The following is a 20,757-nucleotide window of genomic DNA, read 5'->3' as shown; positions in this document are numbered from 1 at the left end:
CAATAAATCCTTTTTCGACGCAGCATGTCGTTTTTTTGAAACATTAGGCATGATCAAAAAATATCACAGGTGTTGTATTTCTAAAAAATATTTATTTCTTGGAGCTTTTAAAATGTGATGTCTTATCTCGATTATTTTTAGCGACGGGGTAAAACCGCCCACCCACGGGGTAAGAGCGACTACCACGATTTTCGTACACAATTTTGCGAAAAAATGTATCAGTTCCCTGTGATTCATAAAAGTATAATGTTTTATGAATTCTACATTGATTAACGTAAATATTGAATCATTTTTAGGGTGAATCATTTCAAAAAACTTAAATGTATACTTATTATTACCTTGAAACACCCATATTTTGGAAAAAACTATGCGGATTTGGCTTGTATTTTTCACAAAATTGATTTCATTTCACCTGAAGAGTAATGTACAACGTAGTTAAAACTTTGAAAATGGTTTACACAGTTATTTGTTATAAATTAGGGGTGGCGGTCTTACCCCGTCAACAGTGGTCGGTTTTACCCCGCTTGCGCAATTTTCACAACTATGGCCTTATTTGAGAGCTTAATATTTACAATTCATATTTCATTTCACCGAAGCATATTTCACATTTCTGTTAAAGCATGGACGGGTAATTTGTTATGTTTTTCCAAAAAAATACCTTCCGAAATCCTTAAGCAAGCATCTGTTAAATTGAGATCAAATTCAATATCGACGAGCAGAAACTTTGTTTTTGACATTTGTTATGAAAAATTTGATTTAAATGTCACACTTAATACTCCGGAATGTCAAAAATCTTGTGTTTATGGTAAGTGCTTGATGAACTTTTAAGGAAATTGCCATTTTAATGTCAAATTGAAGGTGGTCCGTCTTACGCCGGCGGGCGCTCTTACCCCGTCTTCCCCTACCCAATCTTTTCTTCCGGCAGGTGATAAAAATGTTTATCTATATGAGTCTTTGTATGCGTTTTAACTATCAAACAAATAGGGTAGGTGGACCAGTTATGAACATAATGGTTCCCTATTTCGCCATACGTGTTAATTATTTTGTTTTTAAATTTTGAATTATTTTATGTGTTTTAGTAGTTAGAAATCAAATAAGTCTTTATGGTAAACCATTCAAAAAGATTACAAATGTGAATATTGTCGAAATTTCCCATATGGTCAAATAGGGAACCACAATGGCCATAACTGGTACACTTTCCCTAAGTTTTATGAAATCGAATCGGACCGATAACTTCGTTACATTAAGAGATATATAGATATATAAGATATTAGACAACTTTGTAGAAGACATAAAAAATGTTAAAAACCGTGGTAAAAAGTTATGGACAAAAAATATTTGAAGCGAGTTTTCCCATACAAATTTGTGCACGTTTTGTTAAAATTTTCATACCTCTTTTACGAGATTTTTGAAATTTTTCATATCTTCTGATACCTTGATACCTTGATGGCTACGCGTAGCATCACGCCATTGCCGGGCGTATTGTAGAGCTCCATCTTCGTCGGTCTTGGGCGAAACTTCTCCAGTTGCCCCCAACGTTTAGGGTCGCCACGTCCTCTTCCACTGCGTACTGCCAGCGTATTCGTGGTCTTCCCCGAAGCCGCCGACCTCTACCTGGTTCCCTTCCGACATTCGCACTAAGTGACCAGCCCACTGAAGTCTCCCGTATTTTACACGATTGATAATATTCGCATCTTTGTACACTTGATACAACTCGTGATTAATGCGTCTGCGCCACACACCACGAGTTTCCCACCGAGTATTGTCCGCAGCACTTTACGCTCGAAAACACCGAGAGCTTTCCGGTCTGACTCTTTCAACGTCCACGCTTCGTGCCCGTAGAGAGCCACCGGAAGAATCAATGTTTTATACAGGGCGAATTTTGTTTCCGTTTGCAAGCTGCTGGACCTAAGCTGGTTACGTAGTCCGTAAAAGGCCCTATTCGCAGTCGCAACACGTCTTTTCACTTCGCGGGAAACGTCGTTGCCACATGTCACAAGTGTTCCAAGGTAAACAAATTCTTCAACAACTTCAAACACATCCCCATCAAACACTACCTCAGCACTTACACCACCATGCCTGACTCTATCTCTACCTGCAACCATGTACTTCGTCTTGGTAGAATTTATGGTCAGGCCTATCCTCGCTGTCTTCCTCTTCAGAGGCACGAAGGCCTCTGCCACTGACCTGCGATCGATTCCTATATCGTCCGCAAAGCCAAGGAGCATGTGCGACCTTGTGATAATAGTGCCATTTCTCTGCACGCCAGATCTCCTAATAGCACCCTCGAGTGCAATGTTGAACAGTAAATTCGAAAGTGCGTCTCCCTGCTTCAATCCGTCTAACGTCACGAACGAGGTTGACACCTCGTCTGCGATCCGAACACCATCCGGAAAACCATTTTCAGACATTATCTGCCAAAGCTCATTTCTTTTCACTGAGTCGTACGCCGCACAGTGCGTTGCTCCATGGACAAAAATCAAATTTCAAGTTATTTTATCCGACAATAATAAGTATGCACAAGTGTTTATAGATAACATCTGTTATTGAAACAAGTATTGATAAGCATTACAAAGCACTAACACTACTACAACAAGCGTCGAAAGTGACAGTTGTCGGAGTAGCAGAAAAACTAAATTTTGTTGCATGTTTTCAACATTCCCTTCAGCTCGTACGGAGAGTGTTGAAACAAATCTTTTCAATCAAAATCTAAAAGAGAACATGGTTGAAGGTTGATAATGTTTATTTGATGGGATAACAACACCAATTTTTACTTCAAATATGATAAATCGGTACGTTGAGTTGGCTATGAAATCAAACTTATGAAATAATAACATGAAACTTTGATTATCGATTCAAAAAAAGTTCCACCGAGTTCCACCCTAAATAACGCACAAACATGTTCCTTAGAGTATCTTCTAAGAGGTCTGAAAGATACAGCTGCAACTCCCTGCAACTCTTAGAGATTTTTGACTATTTTTAGGTATACTCCTTAACCAGCACAAATATGAAAGTCAGTTGTTTCTGATAAAAAAAAATCCGAAAATCTTGCAACGCTATGTGATCTCGGCTCAACCAGACATTATACCAGAGCAAGTTTATGCTTAAAATAATATATTTGAATTGTAGTTTTGAAGATTTTATTCAAATTTTATATTAGAAACTGAAAAAATAAAAAAAACGCAATTTTTTTGCATAATGGCGTTTAAGTCACTTTTTCAGCTACGAGTGAGGAGAGACATATTTGCAAATGACTTCTCACATCATATGGGCAATATAAGTACAAATTTAAGGGTTTTTTCTTGGAAAATAATGAAATTGGCGCTTGAGACAGTTTTGCGATTATGCGTATATTATATGTCATTAATGCAAATTGTAGCTCTTTTGACCAGAAACAACTTTCCCTTGCATACCAAGGTGCTCAAATGGCTTAATCTTCCAGTTTTGACTTTTGTCCCGCATCCCCATACATTCAACGCACTGTGCGCCGCCTTGAAATCAATAAACAGATGGTGAGTCTGCAAGTTATACTCCCGGAATTTGTCTAGGATCATTCGCAAGCTGAACATCTGGTCCGTTGTCGAACGGCCCTCGCGAAAACCAGCTTGGTATTCGCCGACGAAGGACTTCTCGAGCGGTCTCAGTCTGTTAAACAGGATGCGCGACAGAAATTTGTACGCCGAATTCAGCAGGGTAATTCCTCTGTAATTGGCACACTCCAGTCTGTGCCTTTTCTTGTAGATAGGGTGGATGAGGCCATCCAACCAGCCGGTGGGCAATTCTTCGTCCTCCCATACCTTCAGAAGTACTCGGTGGATCGACTGGTAAAGCTGCTCGCTTCCGTGCTTGAGAAGCTCGACCGGGATCTCGTCCTTCCCAGCAGCCTTACAGTTCTTCAGCTCGCTGATAGCCTTTTTAACCTCTCCTATGGTCGGTGGGTCCACAGCTTGATCGTCATCATCTATGGTCATCCTGTTCCTCGCTACATTTCCATTCTCACCGTTCAACAATTGCTGAAAGTGCTGAAAGCTTTCATATCTTCTACAAAGTTGTTTAATATCTTAAAATGCGTGTTTTGCTGAACATATCAATTTTCTATCTCTAAGAGTAAAGAAGTTATCGATCGATTGAAAACAGAGTAATTTTTGAATAACTTTGTTATTTTTGAAGATCGCGTGATGACATTTTCAACAAAAACTTAGGTTCTTATGTGACAAACAACAACAAAATATAAAAAATGGAAAAAAGTTATGAAAAAAAATATGGGGGTAAATTTACATACTACGGCATATATCTCAAAAAGTATAAGAGATAGAATAGTCATGTCTCCGGCCGATTTGATGCAAATTGACACTTCTACAACTTTGCCGAAGACACCATATGTCTACCTAAATGTCATGAAAACCTAGGGGGTGCGAACTGAATATCAACAAGCTGCTGCTGTCAAGCTTAAATTTTCATCAAAATGATCCGAGTATGCATAGAAGTTTGCGGTCATTATTTCGTAACGCTAAAAATATTATGCATTTTATGTGACACAGAAACAATCAATTTTTGAAGAATCGTTTTACTTAGTGTTATTGATGCGTAATATTTTCAGAACTTCAGTGAAATATATTTATACCAACATACGGTCAGAAACTATCTATTTCAGCTAAATCATTGGATTTTTTATCCTCATCACATTGCAGAAGCTTAGTGTGATGCAACTTAAGTGTGTACCTTGAAAATGATTTCCAGCGATACAAGCAAACAAACAACGGTTAACACCGGTGGAAAAATATGTTCAAATTGAATGACCAAAATGTTCGAGATCGCACCCCTCAGATGAAAACCATTTTTTCCTATCTCACTGCTAGGTAGATTGATCACAGATCTTTTTGCATCGCTAATATACCAAGGAAATTCTCCAAACAAACTATATCGTTAAAATCAACGGTACGAAGTCGACAAAATAAAGCACATTGGATGCTGAGGGGTGCGGTCTCGAACATTTTGGTCATTCAATTTGAACATATTTTTTCCATAATGACCGCAAACTTCTATGCATACTCGGATCATCTTGATGAAAATTTAAGCTTGACAGCAGCCTGGCTGCTTGCTGATATTCAGTTCGCACCCCCTAGATTGGATGCATGTAGAAATTCTTGAAGGACTTGATGAATTCAACAGTTGTTCGTAGAAAAACGCCTGCTGATGGAACTGCATACTTTTGCGATTTCTATGACGATACGTATTGCTGTTACTATACCTATTAGTATGATAGACACTTTTCCCATTTTTATTGCCCTACTATTGCACACTGCATCTCCCTGTATTTGCACGTCAACCTGCTTCGACGAACAATCGTCACATCGAGCAGTTTGAGAGGACTCTGAGGAAGAGCTTCATTATGGGGGGATGAGGCAGTCAGACAGCACTGCGGCGACAGAATCCATGACCACAGTCAATGCAAATGCGTACGCGCTCTCTCTCTCTCTCTCGACAGTCTATATATGTTAGGATTTTGTGTACTCCTCCTCTAGTGAATGCACATTGCACTGCACGCCAGAAATAGATGCACCGACAGACCGGTGCATGGCTGGCTCTGCGATGATCGTCGTCGATTTTGCGGTACGACATACATATCGGGGGGCTGGTTCAGTCGTCGTCACATATGTTTTGATTTTGCTGTCTACTTGTATGCAAATGTGCTCAAAATAGACCCAACATGTGCGATGCGGTTGCGTTCGCTATTTTATACCAGGATGGTGTTGCATTTTGTCAGAGGTACCCAGAGCTGTTAAATGTCATGAATTTCACGTGACTTTGACAATTGAATATTGATAATATCATCGATTTCCGTGGAAAAAGTAATCGGAAAAGCATTTTTCCAGTAACCTTTTCCAACTTACTATCGGTTGGTATTATGAGCTGATGTGATATTTCGCATAGAAGGGTGCTATGAGCATTCTAATTTTTCCAAAATTTTGAGATTTAACAGCACTGGTACCATTCTTAAAATTATAGGTACAATTTATAGCTAACATCAATTTAAACCAAACGAATGAATTTAAAAGTTTCTTGTTCTTGGTATATTTTTCAATAAGTCAGTGTATACTTCCTAGCTTAATGTTCTAAAACTTAACTTTCTTGGCCAGTGTTGCCATGTATTCAACTAGAATTGATCCTGAAGCTGATGGGCCCATACAGCTCATGAGAAACTTAGCTGTTGTCTGCTAGAAAAAAAAAATGTTGAAGGAGATCCTGAACCCTGACGGGAATTGAAACAATTTTCAGCACGACGGTACTTGATAGCTGCCGACCTTTCCTCAAAGCTTAGGACGTCCCCACTTGAATGTTCAAATTCAAAATTACTAATCACGTCTCTCCCTCTTCTTTCTCTTCTCAACAGGCGGCGATCCTCCAACAAACAGCAGAATACATCTACACCCTTGAGCAGGAGAAGACCCGACTGCTGTCGCAAAACTGCCAGCTCAAGCGATTACTAGACCAGCAGGATCACAACGGAGCAGTGGCAGCAGCCGAGCTCCAGCAAGCCACCCCACAGACTGTTCCGGGCGTCACCGTACTGACCGCAACAGGGACGGTGACGACAGCCGCCGTCATGGTCAACAATGGATCCGCCGGAGTCGTAGCCCCGGTGGCGCCGGCAACAGCCCCACAGGTGGCCACCATCGCCAAGAAACGCAAGATTGACGCTATCATCCAACCGGTATCGGATTCGTCCGACGAAGGACTCGGTTCCATGTCGCCGGAACCGGTCAGCCTCATGCAGGTCGTCAACAATGCCTCCGGTACGACACTGGTCACCGCGGTCAACGGACGTGCCGTTGCTCCGTTTAACGTATCGGCGAAGGACTATTTGGATTTGAAGCACCAGCTGGAGATCGAGCGACGGAAGAAGGCGGTGTTCGAGGAGAGATTAAAGGCTTTAGAACGACAGATCTACCCCGCCCGGGTACTCTATCAAGACCATCCGGAATTGGTAGAGACGACCGAACCGCTGGAAGAAGTGGTTGTACCAACGATAACCAAAACCGTAACAACCAAAATCACCCGAGAGCCGGATAATGTCCAACTAATCGCCCTGGACACCGGTGTTGTTGGTGGTAAGAAGCAACTGGTCGTCTGCGGGCCGGAAATCATCGAAGAGACTGTTATAGCACAGCCCATTGCCAAGCCAGCGATTGTTCCCATCAAGGAAGAGAAAGTGTTCATCAAGCGATCCCGGTCGCGATCGCCCACGATCGAAACGGTTGTCACATTGCCTCCCAAGAAGAACCGCTATCCAACGATCCTGGAAGCGGCCATTAAAGCCGAACCCAAAGTGGAAGTCGAGCGCATCGATTCGCCCTCGTCGATCGTCGTCAGCGACGATCATCTATCGCACCTGACCAGCAGTAAACTGGTCACATCTCAACAGCAGCAAGCCGCCTCGCGCATCAACACCTGCCGCCACAATCTAGAGACGATAGTCGAGGCGATAAGACACCTCGAAGGCGATGCATTCGACAACGTGGCCCCGGCTCAGCATCAACAGGCAGCGGCAGTGCGACCAGCGGTCCAAGAAGTACCGCTTGCGTTGACCACGTCCAGCAAACAGAAGGAACGCGAACATCGCCAAAGTCAGCTGGAACCGTACCTGACGTTCCGGTCACCACCATCGACAGGCGCCTGTCCACCAGCCTCCTCCGCTACCTCCTCCTCCACCATCCCTTCCAGTAACACCTCCAGCAACCCCAGCGGAAACCCCGCGATCGTCTCAGTCTCCATCACTCCCACCGTTGCGCTGGCCGCCGGCGGTTGTAGTCCCTCTCCTTCAGCCGCCTCCTCCTCCTCCACCACCACCTCCGTCGCTCAACAGACCGCATCGCAGATTCTCCAGCAGCACCAACAGTGTCGACCGGGAGTGATCGTCGTCAAGCAGACCTCATGATCAGCTGGCATCACTGCTCCTTCCTCATTCCTAACTGGTATCCCAGTAGCATCCGCAGTAGCAGCACCATCATCATCATCTTCGTCGTCGTCATCGGGTTCTTCATCCCTGGTAGCCGCCGCAAACGCTGTCGGATCGGTCGGCACAATCGTGATCAACAGCGGAGGAGGCGGCGCCAGCGGCAAACAAATGAAGATCGTCAGCTGCAAGAACGTTGTTGGCAGCGGGACGGCCAACGTGATCATCAAATACCGGCAGTCTCCTCCCCAACAGGAAGACTTGGAGAAATAACCGGGCGACGACGGCAGCGCCACGGATCGACGTCGACGGAGGAATCTTTTTTGTTAATTATTTTTATACAGACACACACATATACGGTATATATTACTTTTTCGCTTCCACGAACTGACCTGAATCCCCCCCTCGATGATCCATAGCATAGCACACCAAGCCCCTAAACGCGTGACCCTCGTCGGTATTCCTCGTACATGAGTAAGTTGTGATTTTCATAGCAATTTTTTTTATTTTTCATATTTTTGACGGTAGTTTCTAGAAACGGTTCTTTAAGTTTATACTTCTATATTGGTAAACGCATTTTTTTTTGTTTTAATCAAGCGAAAGTTGTAGCGAAGTGCGAAGCGGAAAATTGATATAACTTTTTTTAAGGTATCATACAAAAACCAACACAAAAACACATACTTTGTAACATTATATATATACTGGATAAGAATGTTAGGCAAAAAAGGTAACGTTTGACGAATAGAACCTATGTAAGAGCAAAAGGAGAGATAGAGACGAAGAGATTTTTTTTTCTGTATACTGTATGATTATTTTTTTTCGGAGAAAGTATTGATTCGATCGAGCAAATTGGTCTTCTGGAAATTGGAAGAGGAAAAACGGTTGGTCTCAGTCCATCTTTGATGCATTCCCAGAAAATTGAGACAGAAAATGGCGCCATTTCGTTTATTTGACAGTTGAAGGCAGGGTTGCCATTTTCATGGAGTGTAATCTGTCGAAATCAATCAAACATCGAACTTTTTGAGGTGCATCACAGGTTGATTGTAAGAACACGCCATTTTTTCCGGATGGAACTAAAGTTTTCCGGTATGTTAGTGATCTGTCTTGAGAGTTGCCAGTAAGCTCGCGAACAGCCATCACGTGTTTCCTGCACTGGTAACCAGCATTCCCTTTCCGGAACGACACAACTGTAGAGAGTTGTGTTTTAGCATTTGTTTAGTGTATATCTACGTCATCGAACACGATTCAGTTTATATCTACGTTGCACTAACTTTGGAAATGTGTTTTACGAATAAACAAAAGTATCTCCAGTAAGAAGCCACAATAGCAAAGGAAACGTTGAGCATCATATGCCGGGAACTATTAGTCACATAAGTTTTTTTTAGTATGTAATAGCCGGAAGGGCAAGGGCACTTGGTGTAGGGAACAAATGATGGATAGTTTGAATTGAGTGAAAACCTTGTTCATGAGCACGACTATGCAGATTAAACCCTTTTTTCCCACGATTTGGATCGACTATTTCTTTACGATCGGTTGTAGGATGGTATTTCATCTTATAAGATTCATTCATATTCGTCATATTTCAAGACAAGTGAAAGAAAAAAAAGGTAGAAGCATTCGAAGATCTATCGATCCAGTCAGTTTTGCTGTTTCGCAAATACGAGACGAAGCGCTGAGTTTAAAATGGAAGTATCTCCGTAACAGCTAGTACATAGCTAATGTTCTCGTTCATCTAACTCAAATTCAGCATGTCACTAGTACACATATCGACTACTAACCGATGTCCAGCCCACGATAGTCTGCCGTGCTCATGAACAATCGTTTTCGCACAAAATTCGACACAAGGCAAGGTTCTACAACGCCGAACAAACTCTCAAGACAGAACACTCAAACCTAGTAAAAAAATGAACGCAAAATCAAAAACCATTTTCCGCCGCCGCCAACGGACAACCTCCTCCTCCCTGTAGCCAATCCCTTTCGTTAGTAGCTATCAAAAGAGAGAGCGATAAGATCGGAAAACTCCTTTCAAAAAGGAATCCAATGCGAATCAAATTCGGACAAAAAAATAGAATAATTTTTGGTTTTCTTCCCTCTGTAAGTGTATCTCTATTCTACGGAAACTATGTTTCGTCTTCTCGTTTAGTAAAAATTCTAGCAAAAATAACTACTTTCAAAAAGATAGACTAATTTATCCCGGCACGGAAATGTATGCCTAGGTTTTTTATATTGGATTTTAGGTTATATTAAGGAGTCTTAGTCTTCGAAGCACTTTGGCTTGGTCTGGCGGCGGAAATAGTGTCCGCTCGATTGGATGGGAGAAAAAACCACTACTCCAAATCTATGTTGGAAATTTAACTCTTGATTTTCGCTTGTTTAGTGGTTAGAGCGTAAGACTTCTGTTGGTAGTATTAGTCATTCATATACATCTATACATATACATATATTTAGCTAAGCGTACGCGAACCGTGTTGCAAGATTTGCAATGTGATTCGATCATACAAAAAGAGAGAGTAAGAGAATGGATGAAGCTTATGAAGTAGGGTAAAAAACACGAGAGAATAAGAATTGCGACTTAGTAAATCAATTGTATGATTTATCTGCATTCAATGAACACAAGTGAATATTTAATGGAGGAACTATTAAGGCTAATATTAAGGGGAAAAACAATGCGTAAAGAATGTAAGACCCTAAACGATAATGTTTAAGTATTTAAGTATTTAAAGAAAAACATTACCGTAGCGGCGCGAGCGAAGCGAAGAAGCGGAGCAGTGAAATATTTCAGAATATATAGTTCGAATCTCTTTACTGGTGAAGCATAATAATTAATACTATTATTATTACTACTATTACACTGAAACAAAAAACCCAAGTACATTTACGCGTTCAAAGCAAAAAAAAAACAAATGGAATAAAACTAAATGTATTGAATTGATTTTTCTTTTTGTATTCATCAATCTACTTATACTAACGATACAAAGCAAACACACAAATGAACAAACACACATTACAACAACAAAAAAAACATTATTCTACTAAAAATCTACATGCGAAACGGAAGGCAGCAGAATAGCAAAACCCATTGCGCTGAGAGATACAGAAAGCCAAAAGCGCGCTGGGACATGAGTTTAAGTACACACAGACAAGTATCTAATGTTCGAAAAAAAAATACGGAAACAATAAGTAAACGAAAGAGGCAGTGCAGGTGAAGCAAACTCGTAATATTACTAATAATAATGTTATCAAATATTATGGTTTAACGGCGCGAAAACAAAGTAATAGACGGATGATAAGAGCGTAACAAATGATAACAAGAACTCTAGAAAAACCATCGCAAAAAAGTGGAAGATGAACAGTTTTTGGATTCGATAAGCCATGTTTGGAAGTTTGTACGAAAAAGAAAGACATCCGAAGCTGCTAAATATGTTCGTCTTTCTTTCCGAAAATATTTAAAACATTTTTAACAAACAGAGAATTGTACTGCATTTTTTCGAGCTAAGGCCGGTCGATTCGAATCAGTTTTTTGATCAAAACGGGCTAAACAGTGTTCCGGGATGACGACCGCGAGAAGAGAAATCAACGTGAAAACTGCCCATCAAATGCCTGAAATATCTTATTGTCCTGAGAACCAGTTTTACCGAGTTTAACGCAGAAACCGAAGAAAAAACGCGCCAGCATGTTGTGAGTTTTCCGAAACACAAACATAAATATTTAAGCGAAAAAGAAAAACAATACAGAAATTTAAAGATATGTCAAACTAAAATTAAACTCCAAATTTACCGATATCGTAACATTACTCAGAATCACAAAAAAAAAACTGCGCCAACAGCATCTGAAATACGCGGAACAGAAAAAATGATCGTAGCAGATTCCAGAAAAAAACAAGTAATCAAACGAGAAAAACACATACGTTTTCATCTGACTCCAATTTATCCGTTTGAAAACGGTGCCGACGACATATCAAGTGGACTGGCAGCACTTCCCTGAAGCTACATTTGCTCGAGTAGGAAAACCATACATTCTACTGTAACGGTACCATTTGTATACCATTAACATTATGGTTAAAAACGGAGATGGAAAAACCATAGAAGGAAACGTTTCAAACCATTCTGTGAATGGTGAATGAAATGGTTTGTACAGATTGCAACTTTCTAAACCTTTCAAAAAATGACATCCCATCCAACTCTTTTTACAAAACGTTACATTTTAACGTTATCGGTTTAAATGGTTGCTACAAATATCCTTATCTAAAATACCATTGATTCTACACGTTTATTTTTTAACCAAGCTCAGCAAAAGGATGGCCAATAATCAACCGAAATTTGGTGATAAAGAACACTGCATCTTGGTACTAACTTAACCAATTACAGAGAACTTGTAAAATGTAACCAAGGTTCGGTAAACATAATGTCGATTAACTCGATAAAAGTAGTTCCGAGGATCGATTATCAGATTTAGGTGTGTGTGTTTTGTTTGATATTTGATCCATTCAACGTAAACGAATTGTTACAAACTGTAATTGTTTGCTGATTCCACCATTCAAATAATGGTACGATAAGGTTTTTTTTTTAATTGTAAAGAATATTTTGCGTCGTGCAACGGGATTTGCTCTGGTGAGCATGAACGGAACGATCTGTTGATTGTCCGCTAACCTGTTGCTTGGTGCAACAGGGCACAGGACCGATAGCTCGACTGGAATGTACTTCTGCTGACTCAAGCCTTCATGGAAGGCTATTTTGGCTTCCACTGGTGGTGGACGAGGAAAAGACGCTTTGAATTCACTTGAACTACTATATTCTTAACTTGCTTATGTTACAAAGGTTGAAAGGAAACTGATGTTAACTCAAACGAAACTGATGATTTGCTTGCAAATCTGAGAAAGTCAGCATGGCTTGTAACTGGGAGAGAAGCCTGTTGCTGGTCGAAGGGGAACAGGTCTTAAAGAGGCCCGTTAGTTGAGGAAAAAGGGAACAACCATGGGACATGGATTTTTTAAAAAAAGACAATTTACACCGTCTTCAGCCATAGGCTGCACAGACTGAACATAACTAACATTAGACAACGGACACACGGAACGACCAGTGGACCAGTGAAGAATTTTTCGTTTGACGAAAAGTTTTCTCCGACTGGGGCGGGAATCGAACCCACACTCCTTAGCACAATACGCCTAAACGACTGACGCCGCTAACCGCACGGCTACGAAGCCCACAATTTTTAGGACATCATTGTAATCCCTTAGATTTCTTATTCCCCTGAATGGGTTGAAAAATACACCGCCGCGAGAAAAACAGTAAATGGTATCAAAGTTGGTGTTGATCCAGGAGGAGGCTGCTCTTGTCAGCTCTTCGAGAATCTCATCGTGATCCGTCCTTGGCTCAAGAGCTCCGAGATCCTCCAGAGTTGCACCGGGAATCTTTTTGGATTTCCTTCGTAGTTGATTTTGAAATAATCCCGTAGTTCTTTCCGGAATTTCTCCCGAGTTCCACCAGGATTTTTTTTTCGGATTTCCTTCAGCAATTACTTCGGAGTTCCTTCAGAAATTTATCTGGAGTTCTTCCAGGAATTAAGAGTTCCTCGAGGGAGATTTCTTCAGAGATCCTCCGGGAATTCCAAGAATATTTTCAGAATTCTTCTAGCAATTTCTACGGAGTTTCTCCAGCAATTCTTTCAGACTTCCTCTTGGAAATCCTCTAGAGCACTGCCGGAAATTCCCCCAGAGTTACTCCGGGCGTATACTCCAAAAATTTCTTTGGAATTCCTCCGAGATTTGCTCCGAAGTTTCTTCAGTAATTCCTTCGAAGTTTCTTCAGGAATGCTTTTCGCGTTTTACCTGGAATTTCTTCGGTGTTCCTCTGAAAGTTTGTCAAGAAATTCTTTCAAAAATTTTGCCGGGAATTACTTTGGAGCTTCACCGGGAATTCATTCGGATTTCCTCCCTAGATCCTGCAGGAATCCTTCAGAGTACCCCCAGGAATTTTCTGGAGGTCCTCCAAAAGTTCCACATGGATGTTCTCTGGAGTTCCTCCAGGAAATGCTTTGGAGCTCCACCCGGTTATTCCTTTAAATTTACGCCATTGTTCCTCTAGGAATTTTATCGGATTTTTTCAGAAACTCTACAGGTTGGTGTCTTCGGCAAAGCAGTTGAGCAGATCATGAGCTAGGTATCTGGCGATGAAGAGTCTGATTGGAAATTAATCTGCTAAGTGGCGCTAGTGAAAAAAATCGTCAACCTTCTCTACCTCTGGATTGCATTTCATTCGAAAATGTTCAAGAGCTCCAAATGAATCATGATTGTTACGAAATTTTAAATTGAAAGTTGTTTAAATTCCAGATTACTTCTCCGAAATCGGTTTTTCCGATAACAAATATTTTCCAATAATTTTGAAAATTGTTCATGAAGCAACATTAGGAACTGAGTGTCTTGAAAATATAGACACTTCTTGCTTGAAAAAAGAGGTAGATAGATAGATATTTTAATTTGGAAGATTTGCATTTTTCTCCAGAGATGTCTCCAAGGATTTCTCAGGATCTCCTACAGAATTGTCCTTCAGAATTTCTTTAAGATTTAACAAGGAATTCGTCTAAGGATACCTTCAGGAATTAATCTAGAGATTGCTCTTAAGATTTCTTTGGAAATTTCTCCAGTAGCTCTAAGACATTTCTTAGGAAGTCTTCAAAGATGTGTCGAAGCATTCTTCAAGAAGTTTTACTGGGCCAATTAAAAAAAAATCATAGAGTAACATCTGATAAAACTTGTGTAAGTTTTTAAGTCATTCTTGATAAATAAGGATTTCTAGAGGAACGCTTGTCAAAATTGAGGAAGATTTTCTGAATTAATTGCTGAGATATTTAAAAAAATGAAAAATAGATCAATATTGAATCATAGTGAATGAACTCCTTGAAAAAAGAAACATCTAAGAAATTGTGTAGGATTGTCTGAGGATTTCTTGGAAAAATAGCTGTTGTAGTAACAGGTGCGGAACCAGTACCAGAAAATTTCAATGGAAATTGTTTTGACAAATTCATTGAAATTTTTTTGAGAGAACTGCAGTAATCCTTGGATGAAATGCTGGGAAAATTCCAAGAAAAATATCTATATATACTGCATCACGAAACACAGGTCGAATTTGTAATGTTCCTTTGAATAACCACTCGAGGAATTTTTGGAACAACTTATTGTCGGGTCTCTTAAAAAAAATCCTGAACGAATTTTATTGAAAACTCATGAATTAATGCGGGGTTTCTTAGAAGAAATTCTGTGGGAATCTTTGGAAGATCTTTTAGAGTAACAGCTGGAGAATTCGGTTGATGAGTTTGTGAAAAAATATCTCGAGGAAGTCTTAGAATAGTCTTTGGATTTTTTTTCTAAGTAATGTCTGAGAAAATTACTACAGGTAGTAACGTTGCAGTGCTCAAAGATTTCCTAAACCATATTCTGGAGACATTCCTTTATTCACCATTAAAATCGCTTGATGAATCGTAGAGGAGTCTTAGTTGAAGAATTTCTGAAGAAAATCTCTGAAAGTATTCTAGATGAAACATCTGGAGAAACCACTAGGATAATTCTTGAAACTTTTTCTCTAGAAATATGTGAAGAATTAGTTGAATAGTCTCGTAACAGTTTGTGGATGCTTCTCGAGAACCTGTAGAATTTTGCATCAGAAATCACTGCAAGCAAGATTTTTCTGATTGTAATCGAGATTTCTTGAGAATTCCAGTTTTTTTTTTCATGTTGAATAAAATTCCCTTATAATACCAGTTTTTTCAGGTAATTGACACCCTGTTTTATCTGCTGTCATGCTCTATATTAGCCTATAATAACCCCAAGAGACGAATTAGCGGGCTAATGGTTACTTGGGAGCCCTTGATCAGCTGATGAGGATCTTGAAATACAAGAGATTGAAGAAAATTAGTTACTAGCCTCACCTAGTGGATGTGTTGCTAAGCAAATTTGCACAAGCACAAGCTGAATATAGCCGAATATCTTTGCCGAAGACTCCAACCATCTAGCAGACAAAGATCTTGAACAACAATACTGCTGCCATTCCAAATCTGATGAGCGTTTTTTGATAGTCATCTTTAGGCTATGGCACACTTCATAACTAATTGGAATCACATTGGTAATAATTTCTGGTCGGCCAAACATTGGCGTCAATATTTTTCACATCCAGATAGTTATCAATCTGCTGATTATCTTTGCTGAAGGCACCAACCTTCTAGCTGATAGGAATCTTGAGGTAGAGAAGATTGAAGTTTTCCCAGCGGAAGAATTCTCAATCAGACTTCTCAGCGCCAGATAGCTTTTGATCTGCTGAACAGCTTTGCCGAAGACACCAACCTTTTAGCTGAAGAGGATCGTAAGATACAGACAATTGACAAAAAAAGATTGTTACTAGAGCCATCTATGGGATAAATTCTCATTCTGACTCTTCACCGCCATATAGCCCTAATTCTGATGAACAGTTTTTCTGAAGACACCGACCTTCTAGCTAAAAAGGATCAGGAGATACAGCCATTTAAAAAAAACGTAGCGGTTAAATTCTCAATTAGATTCTTCACTTCCAGATAGCCCTAAATCTGCTGAATATCTTTGCCGAAGACACCAACCTTCTAGATGATAGGGATCTTGGAGCAGAGAAGACCGAAGATTTCTTTTTACCAGTGCCACCTAGTGGATTAATTTACAATCAAACTCTTCACCACCAGATAGCCCATGATCTGCTGACCAGCTTTGCCGAAGACACCAACCTTCTAACTCATTTGGATGTTGATATATCCGTTTGAGGCCCATTTTGGTCCCTCGTGTCCACACTTTATCCGTTATCTTTAAAAGGGGGAGGGAACAGAGGGGATGTCTTACCCAAGGATTGTAAGACCAACTACCCACATTTACTTCAAAATTTATTTCAAATTAATTGATCTATTGGTCTCTGAATTGCAGCCATTTAATAAGTCAAGGTTCGTCTCGGGCTTTTAAGGGTTAATGTAGATGTTGAAGAATTTGTAGATCATTCACGATACTATTGAAGGTTGGGCACCATTTGAATACTTAACAAAGTTTCTCCTGCTCTTAGATGCTAACATTGCATACTTAGAGGCGAACTTTTGTATAATTATTTATTAAATGCCTCAAAGTAGGCGCTCAACCCCATGAAGTATGCAATGAGTTGGTTTTACACTAATCACGATTAATGATAAATGTCAACTCATAAATTCGTTTCAGCGTTTTTTTTTATTCAAAATCGCCTTCAGCCGTGCGCGTGTTACACAAATTTTAGTTGATCGTGGAATTGACTTCATCATACACGATGAAAGCTTCGAAATCGCCAGTTCACTTGATACGTTGTCTCCCTATCGTTACCATTCGATTCCAATCGCGTTGACAGCAAGTAAAACATGTAAACTAAGAAACATTTCGGCGTCTATCAAAAATAATAATACAACAAACACACTAACAAATACAAAGTGAAATTTTAGTTCAAAATTGTTCCAAAACTTATTGAAAAGCAAACAAAATATCTTAGAAATAAGTAATATTTAAAAAGAAAAAAACGAAACAAAAGAACATAAATTATTTATTTCCTTTGAAAACAGACAAGTTGGAAAAAGAAACAAAAATCGAAAAAAGAAAAGCAATTCAGCTTGAAATTAAAATTTAATTTCTGTGAAATTGTGTTGAATATATTTTTTTTATTTTAAAAAGTTCACAAAAAATCTTTGGCTCTACTTGAAGAACATACAAAATATTACAACGATCTAGCAGCACTGTTATCTCTTTCCAACATTTGGTAATCAGAAACAACAATCCAGCAGTCCCGCCCCCTAAACATTATCCTCCTATAATAACGGTAAATTATAAACTCATACTACTTAAACAGAGTGCAACAGAAACTTCGAAAAGAGCTCACATCCCTCATGGAGAAGTTCAGAAAACAAAAATCAAATCAAAACCAATTTTTGGCTCTACGCGAAAACTTAATTTTTGGTTTGACATACCAAGGACGGTGTAATAACCACACCTGCATGCAACACACGTCGTGGAAAGTTTGAGTTCAACACGAAACTCTCTGAAAACTAGTAAAGAACAAGTCAACGATTGTTCTTTAAGATGCAAACATACAAAAAAAAAATCACGAAACAAAAAGAGAAAACCCAAAAAAAAAAACAACGGAGATGAACGAAGATAGTGTGTAGAATAACTATCGATTAAAATAATAACAAAAAAGAAAACAAGTGAAATGCAAAACAAACAAAAAACGAGAATGTATTGTACAATTTACGATTTATGTGAGAAATTTGAACATACACACACATACAAACACACATTCACTCACATCCGCATCCGTACACACACAGTGAGCGAATATGAGAAAGTAGACGCGCGATTGTGAGGAGTTTTTTGTTCTCTCCTTAATTTAATTTTCCAATCTCCGTTGTCAAATCATCGATCATTCGTCATTCATCATTGCAGTCGGTTTCCCCATCAACCACCCCCACGTCGCCCCAATTTCATCCATTTCGTCGTAATGTAGTTGTCCTTTGTTTGTAGGGTGAAGATTTACGTTTAGCTTTTATTTTCCTGTATAAATTGTGTATACTTGTAAGGCAGAAACATTGTTCCTTTATACTTGAATAAAAAAAAAAAAAACAAAAGAAGAAAAGAGAAAAACCGAAAGCGAAATGACGAGGAAAAAATCTACCACTTTTTGAGAATGAGGTATAAATATTTGAACGAGCAAAAAAAACCGAAAAATTGAAAATTAAACACGCAAAAAAAAACTAAACTACTTGTAAATTACAATCGCTTTAATAATAAACCAAGTGAGAAGATGTCAAAAAAGAGTAAAAAGAATCATTACAGGCAAGAATTAGACGGAAAAATGATTCTTGGTAATAAAAAAATTGCTACATATTTTTTATGTTTTAGCTTTTAAGTTTTTTTTTATTACTTATTTTATTGTAACAATCTTATTTTGGAATGTTTCTTGAGAAAAGAGAAATATAGATGCTTAAGAATATGTTTAAAACCGATGGTACATTCAATGGAGTAGGACGAAAGAAATTAATCCTTTAGCGTGAGAGCTTTTTTGTTCTCATCTTCCGTAGGTATACTTATTTACCTTACCAGTCAGGTTATGACCTGGGTGGCCTCTGCTGTACGTAGGAGACGTCTCCGTTCGACTCGGTCCATGGCTGCTTGCCGCCAGCCATGCATTCTGCGAAGGGTCCGCAGATCGTTCTCTATCTTGCTCGCTGCGCACCACATCGTCTTGTGCCGGTCGGATTGTTGTCGAGATTTTCACCGGATTGTTATCCGACATTCTGGTGACATGCCCGGTCCACCGCAACCTTCCAATTATTACGAGGTGGACGATGGTTGGTTCTCCCAGCAGCTGTAGTAATTCATGGTTCATCCGCCGTTCCGTCTTCCATCTGCACTCCGCCGTAGATGGTCCGCAGTACCGAAAACAGCGTCCTTGGTGTGATCCTGCACGTAGGGTTCACGTTTCGTGCCCATAGAGGAGTACCGGTCTAATTAGCGTATTGTAGATAGTTAACTTGCCTCTTCTTATCACACCCTCTAACGCAATGTTGAACAGTAATCACAAAAGGCCATCACCTTGCCGTAACCCTCTGTGAGATTCGAAGTGACACGAGAGTATCCCTGATACTCGGACTACGCACAAACACCTTCCATCCACTCTTCCGATAATAATTCCTTCTCCCAAATCTTGGAAACCACCCAGTGCAGCGCTCTTGCCAGTGCATCACCACAGCAAAGTTTTAATTTTTTAGTAATTGATCTGGCTATATGGCATTGCACTGTTTTCATTGTGTATGATACATAATTTGAATTTTACTTGCCTTGTTATTTCAAATTTCAGAGTGAAAGAGAGGGGATGATTTTTGAGCAGAGCCTTGTGGTTAGACTCTATTCGATTAGCTACGAACGTATTTTCGAATAAAAAAAAAGAAATATCATCCCTCTTTTTAATGTATTTGAATCCTCTGAGCAGAATCTCAATAGAGAAACTTAAAAGTAGTAGTAGTAGTAGTAGTAGTAAAAAAATGTCCACGTAGTAATGCGTATTTACCTGTTTTGAGGTGATGCTAAACTTTTTGGGGGTGATTCAATATTCAGCTGAGTGTTGCAATACTTATTTTAGTGAGTCCGTATTTATGACGGGTAGTGTACTTGGTCTCTAGTAACAACGGTTGTCTAACTAAAATTCCTTTCCTTCCACGATGACGGTAAGGACTTGGCCGGCGCCATCATTGACTTTTAAAATTGGAGCTCTCGATTTTTTGCACATTCAAGAATGGTAAGCTAATCCCAAGCCCCATTCATTAATTCCCTGTGCAACGTCAATTTATTGTTCTGGTTAATCACGGAGTAGCAACTACGAATTGTACGGTCATCTATGCATATGCTCATGCTCATGCTATCATAGACAGCCTAGTTATAGTAGAATATGAATTCAGTCTCAAATCTCTGAGCGCAAAGCAGTTTTACAAATTGGGATCATTTTCGTAATCAAAGTCAGAAATTTACATACAACGTTAAACGCCTAAAGGTATACAATGCCCTATAGACTTTTGAGAAATCATTCAATTTTGTTCGATACATACTTATTTAATTTTTGAATAACAATTGATTCATAATGAGTTCAATGTCTGGACATGATATCTATCCAGAGATATAATTTTATACAAATAATATTCACTTTTATGAAGGTATTTGTAATGTTTGTTTGACTGAAAACACATTTGGAGGTGATTTTTGTATAAATTATGTAAGTACT

The 20,757-nt window shown here is 39.4% G+C and overlaps 1 protein-coding gene across 3 annotated transcripts in view; it reads left to right on the top strand.

The window, feature by feature from the left end:
• The window catches only part of LOC5566516 (YEATS domain-containing protein 2), a 466,690-nt gene extending 454,651 nt beyond the window's left edge, over nucleotides 1–12,039 (top strand). For all 3 annotated transcript variants that reach the window (XM_021845459.1, XM_021845458.1, XM_021845457.1), the window contains exon 4: nucleotides 6,395–12,039. In XM_021845459.1, coding sequence (XP_021701151.1) covers nucleotides 6,395–7,939 — 1,545 coding nt within the window. In that variant the 3' untranslated portion in view covers nucleotides 7,940–12,039. The remainder of the gene's footprint in view (nucleotides 1–6,394) is intronic.
• The last annotated feature ends 8,718 nt before the right edge of the window (nucleotides 12,040–20,757 follow it).

Source organism: Aedes aegypti, chromosome 2 (genome assembly GCF_002204515.2).
Source record: "Aedes aegypti strain LVP_AGWG chromosome 2, AaegL5.0 Primary Assembly, whole genome shotgun sequence".
NCBI classification, from domain to species: Eukaryota; Metazoa; Arthropoda; class Insecta; order Diptera; family Culicidae; genus Aedes; species Aedes aegypti.
Note: the sequence above shows the minus strand (reverse complement) of the source record. Positions and strands in the feature narration are given on the sequence as shown.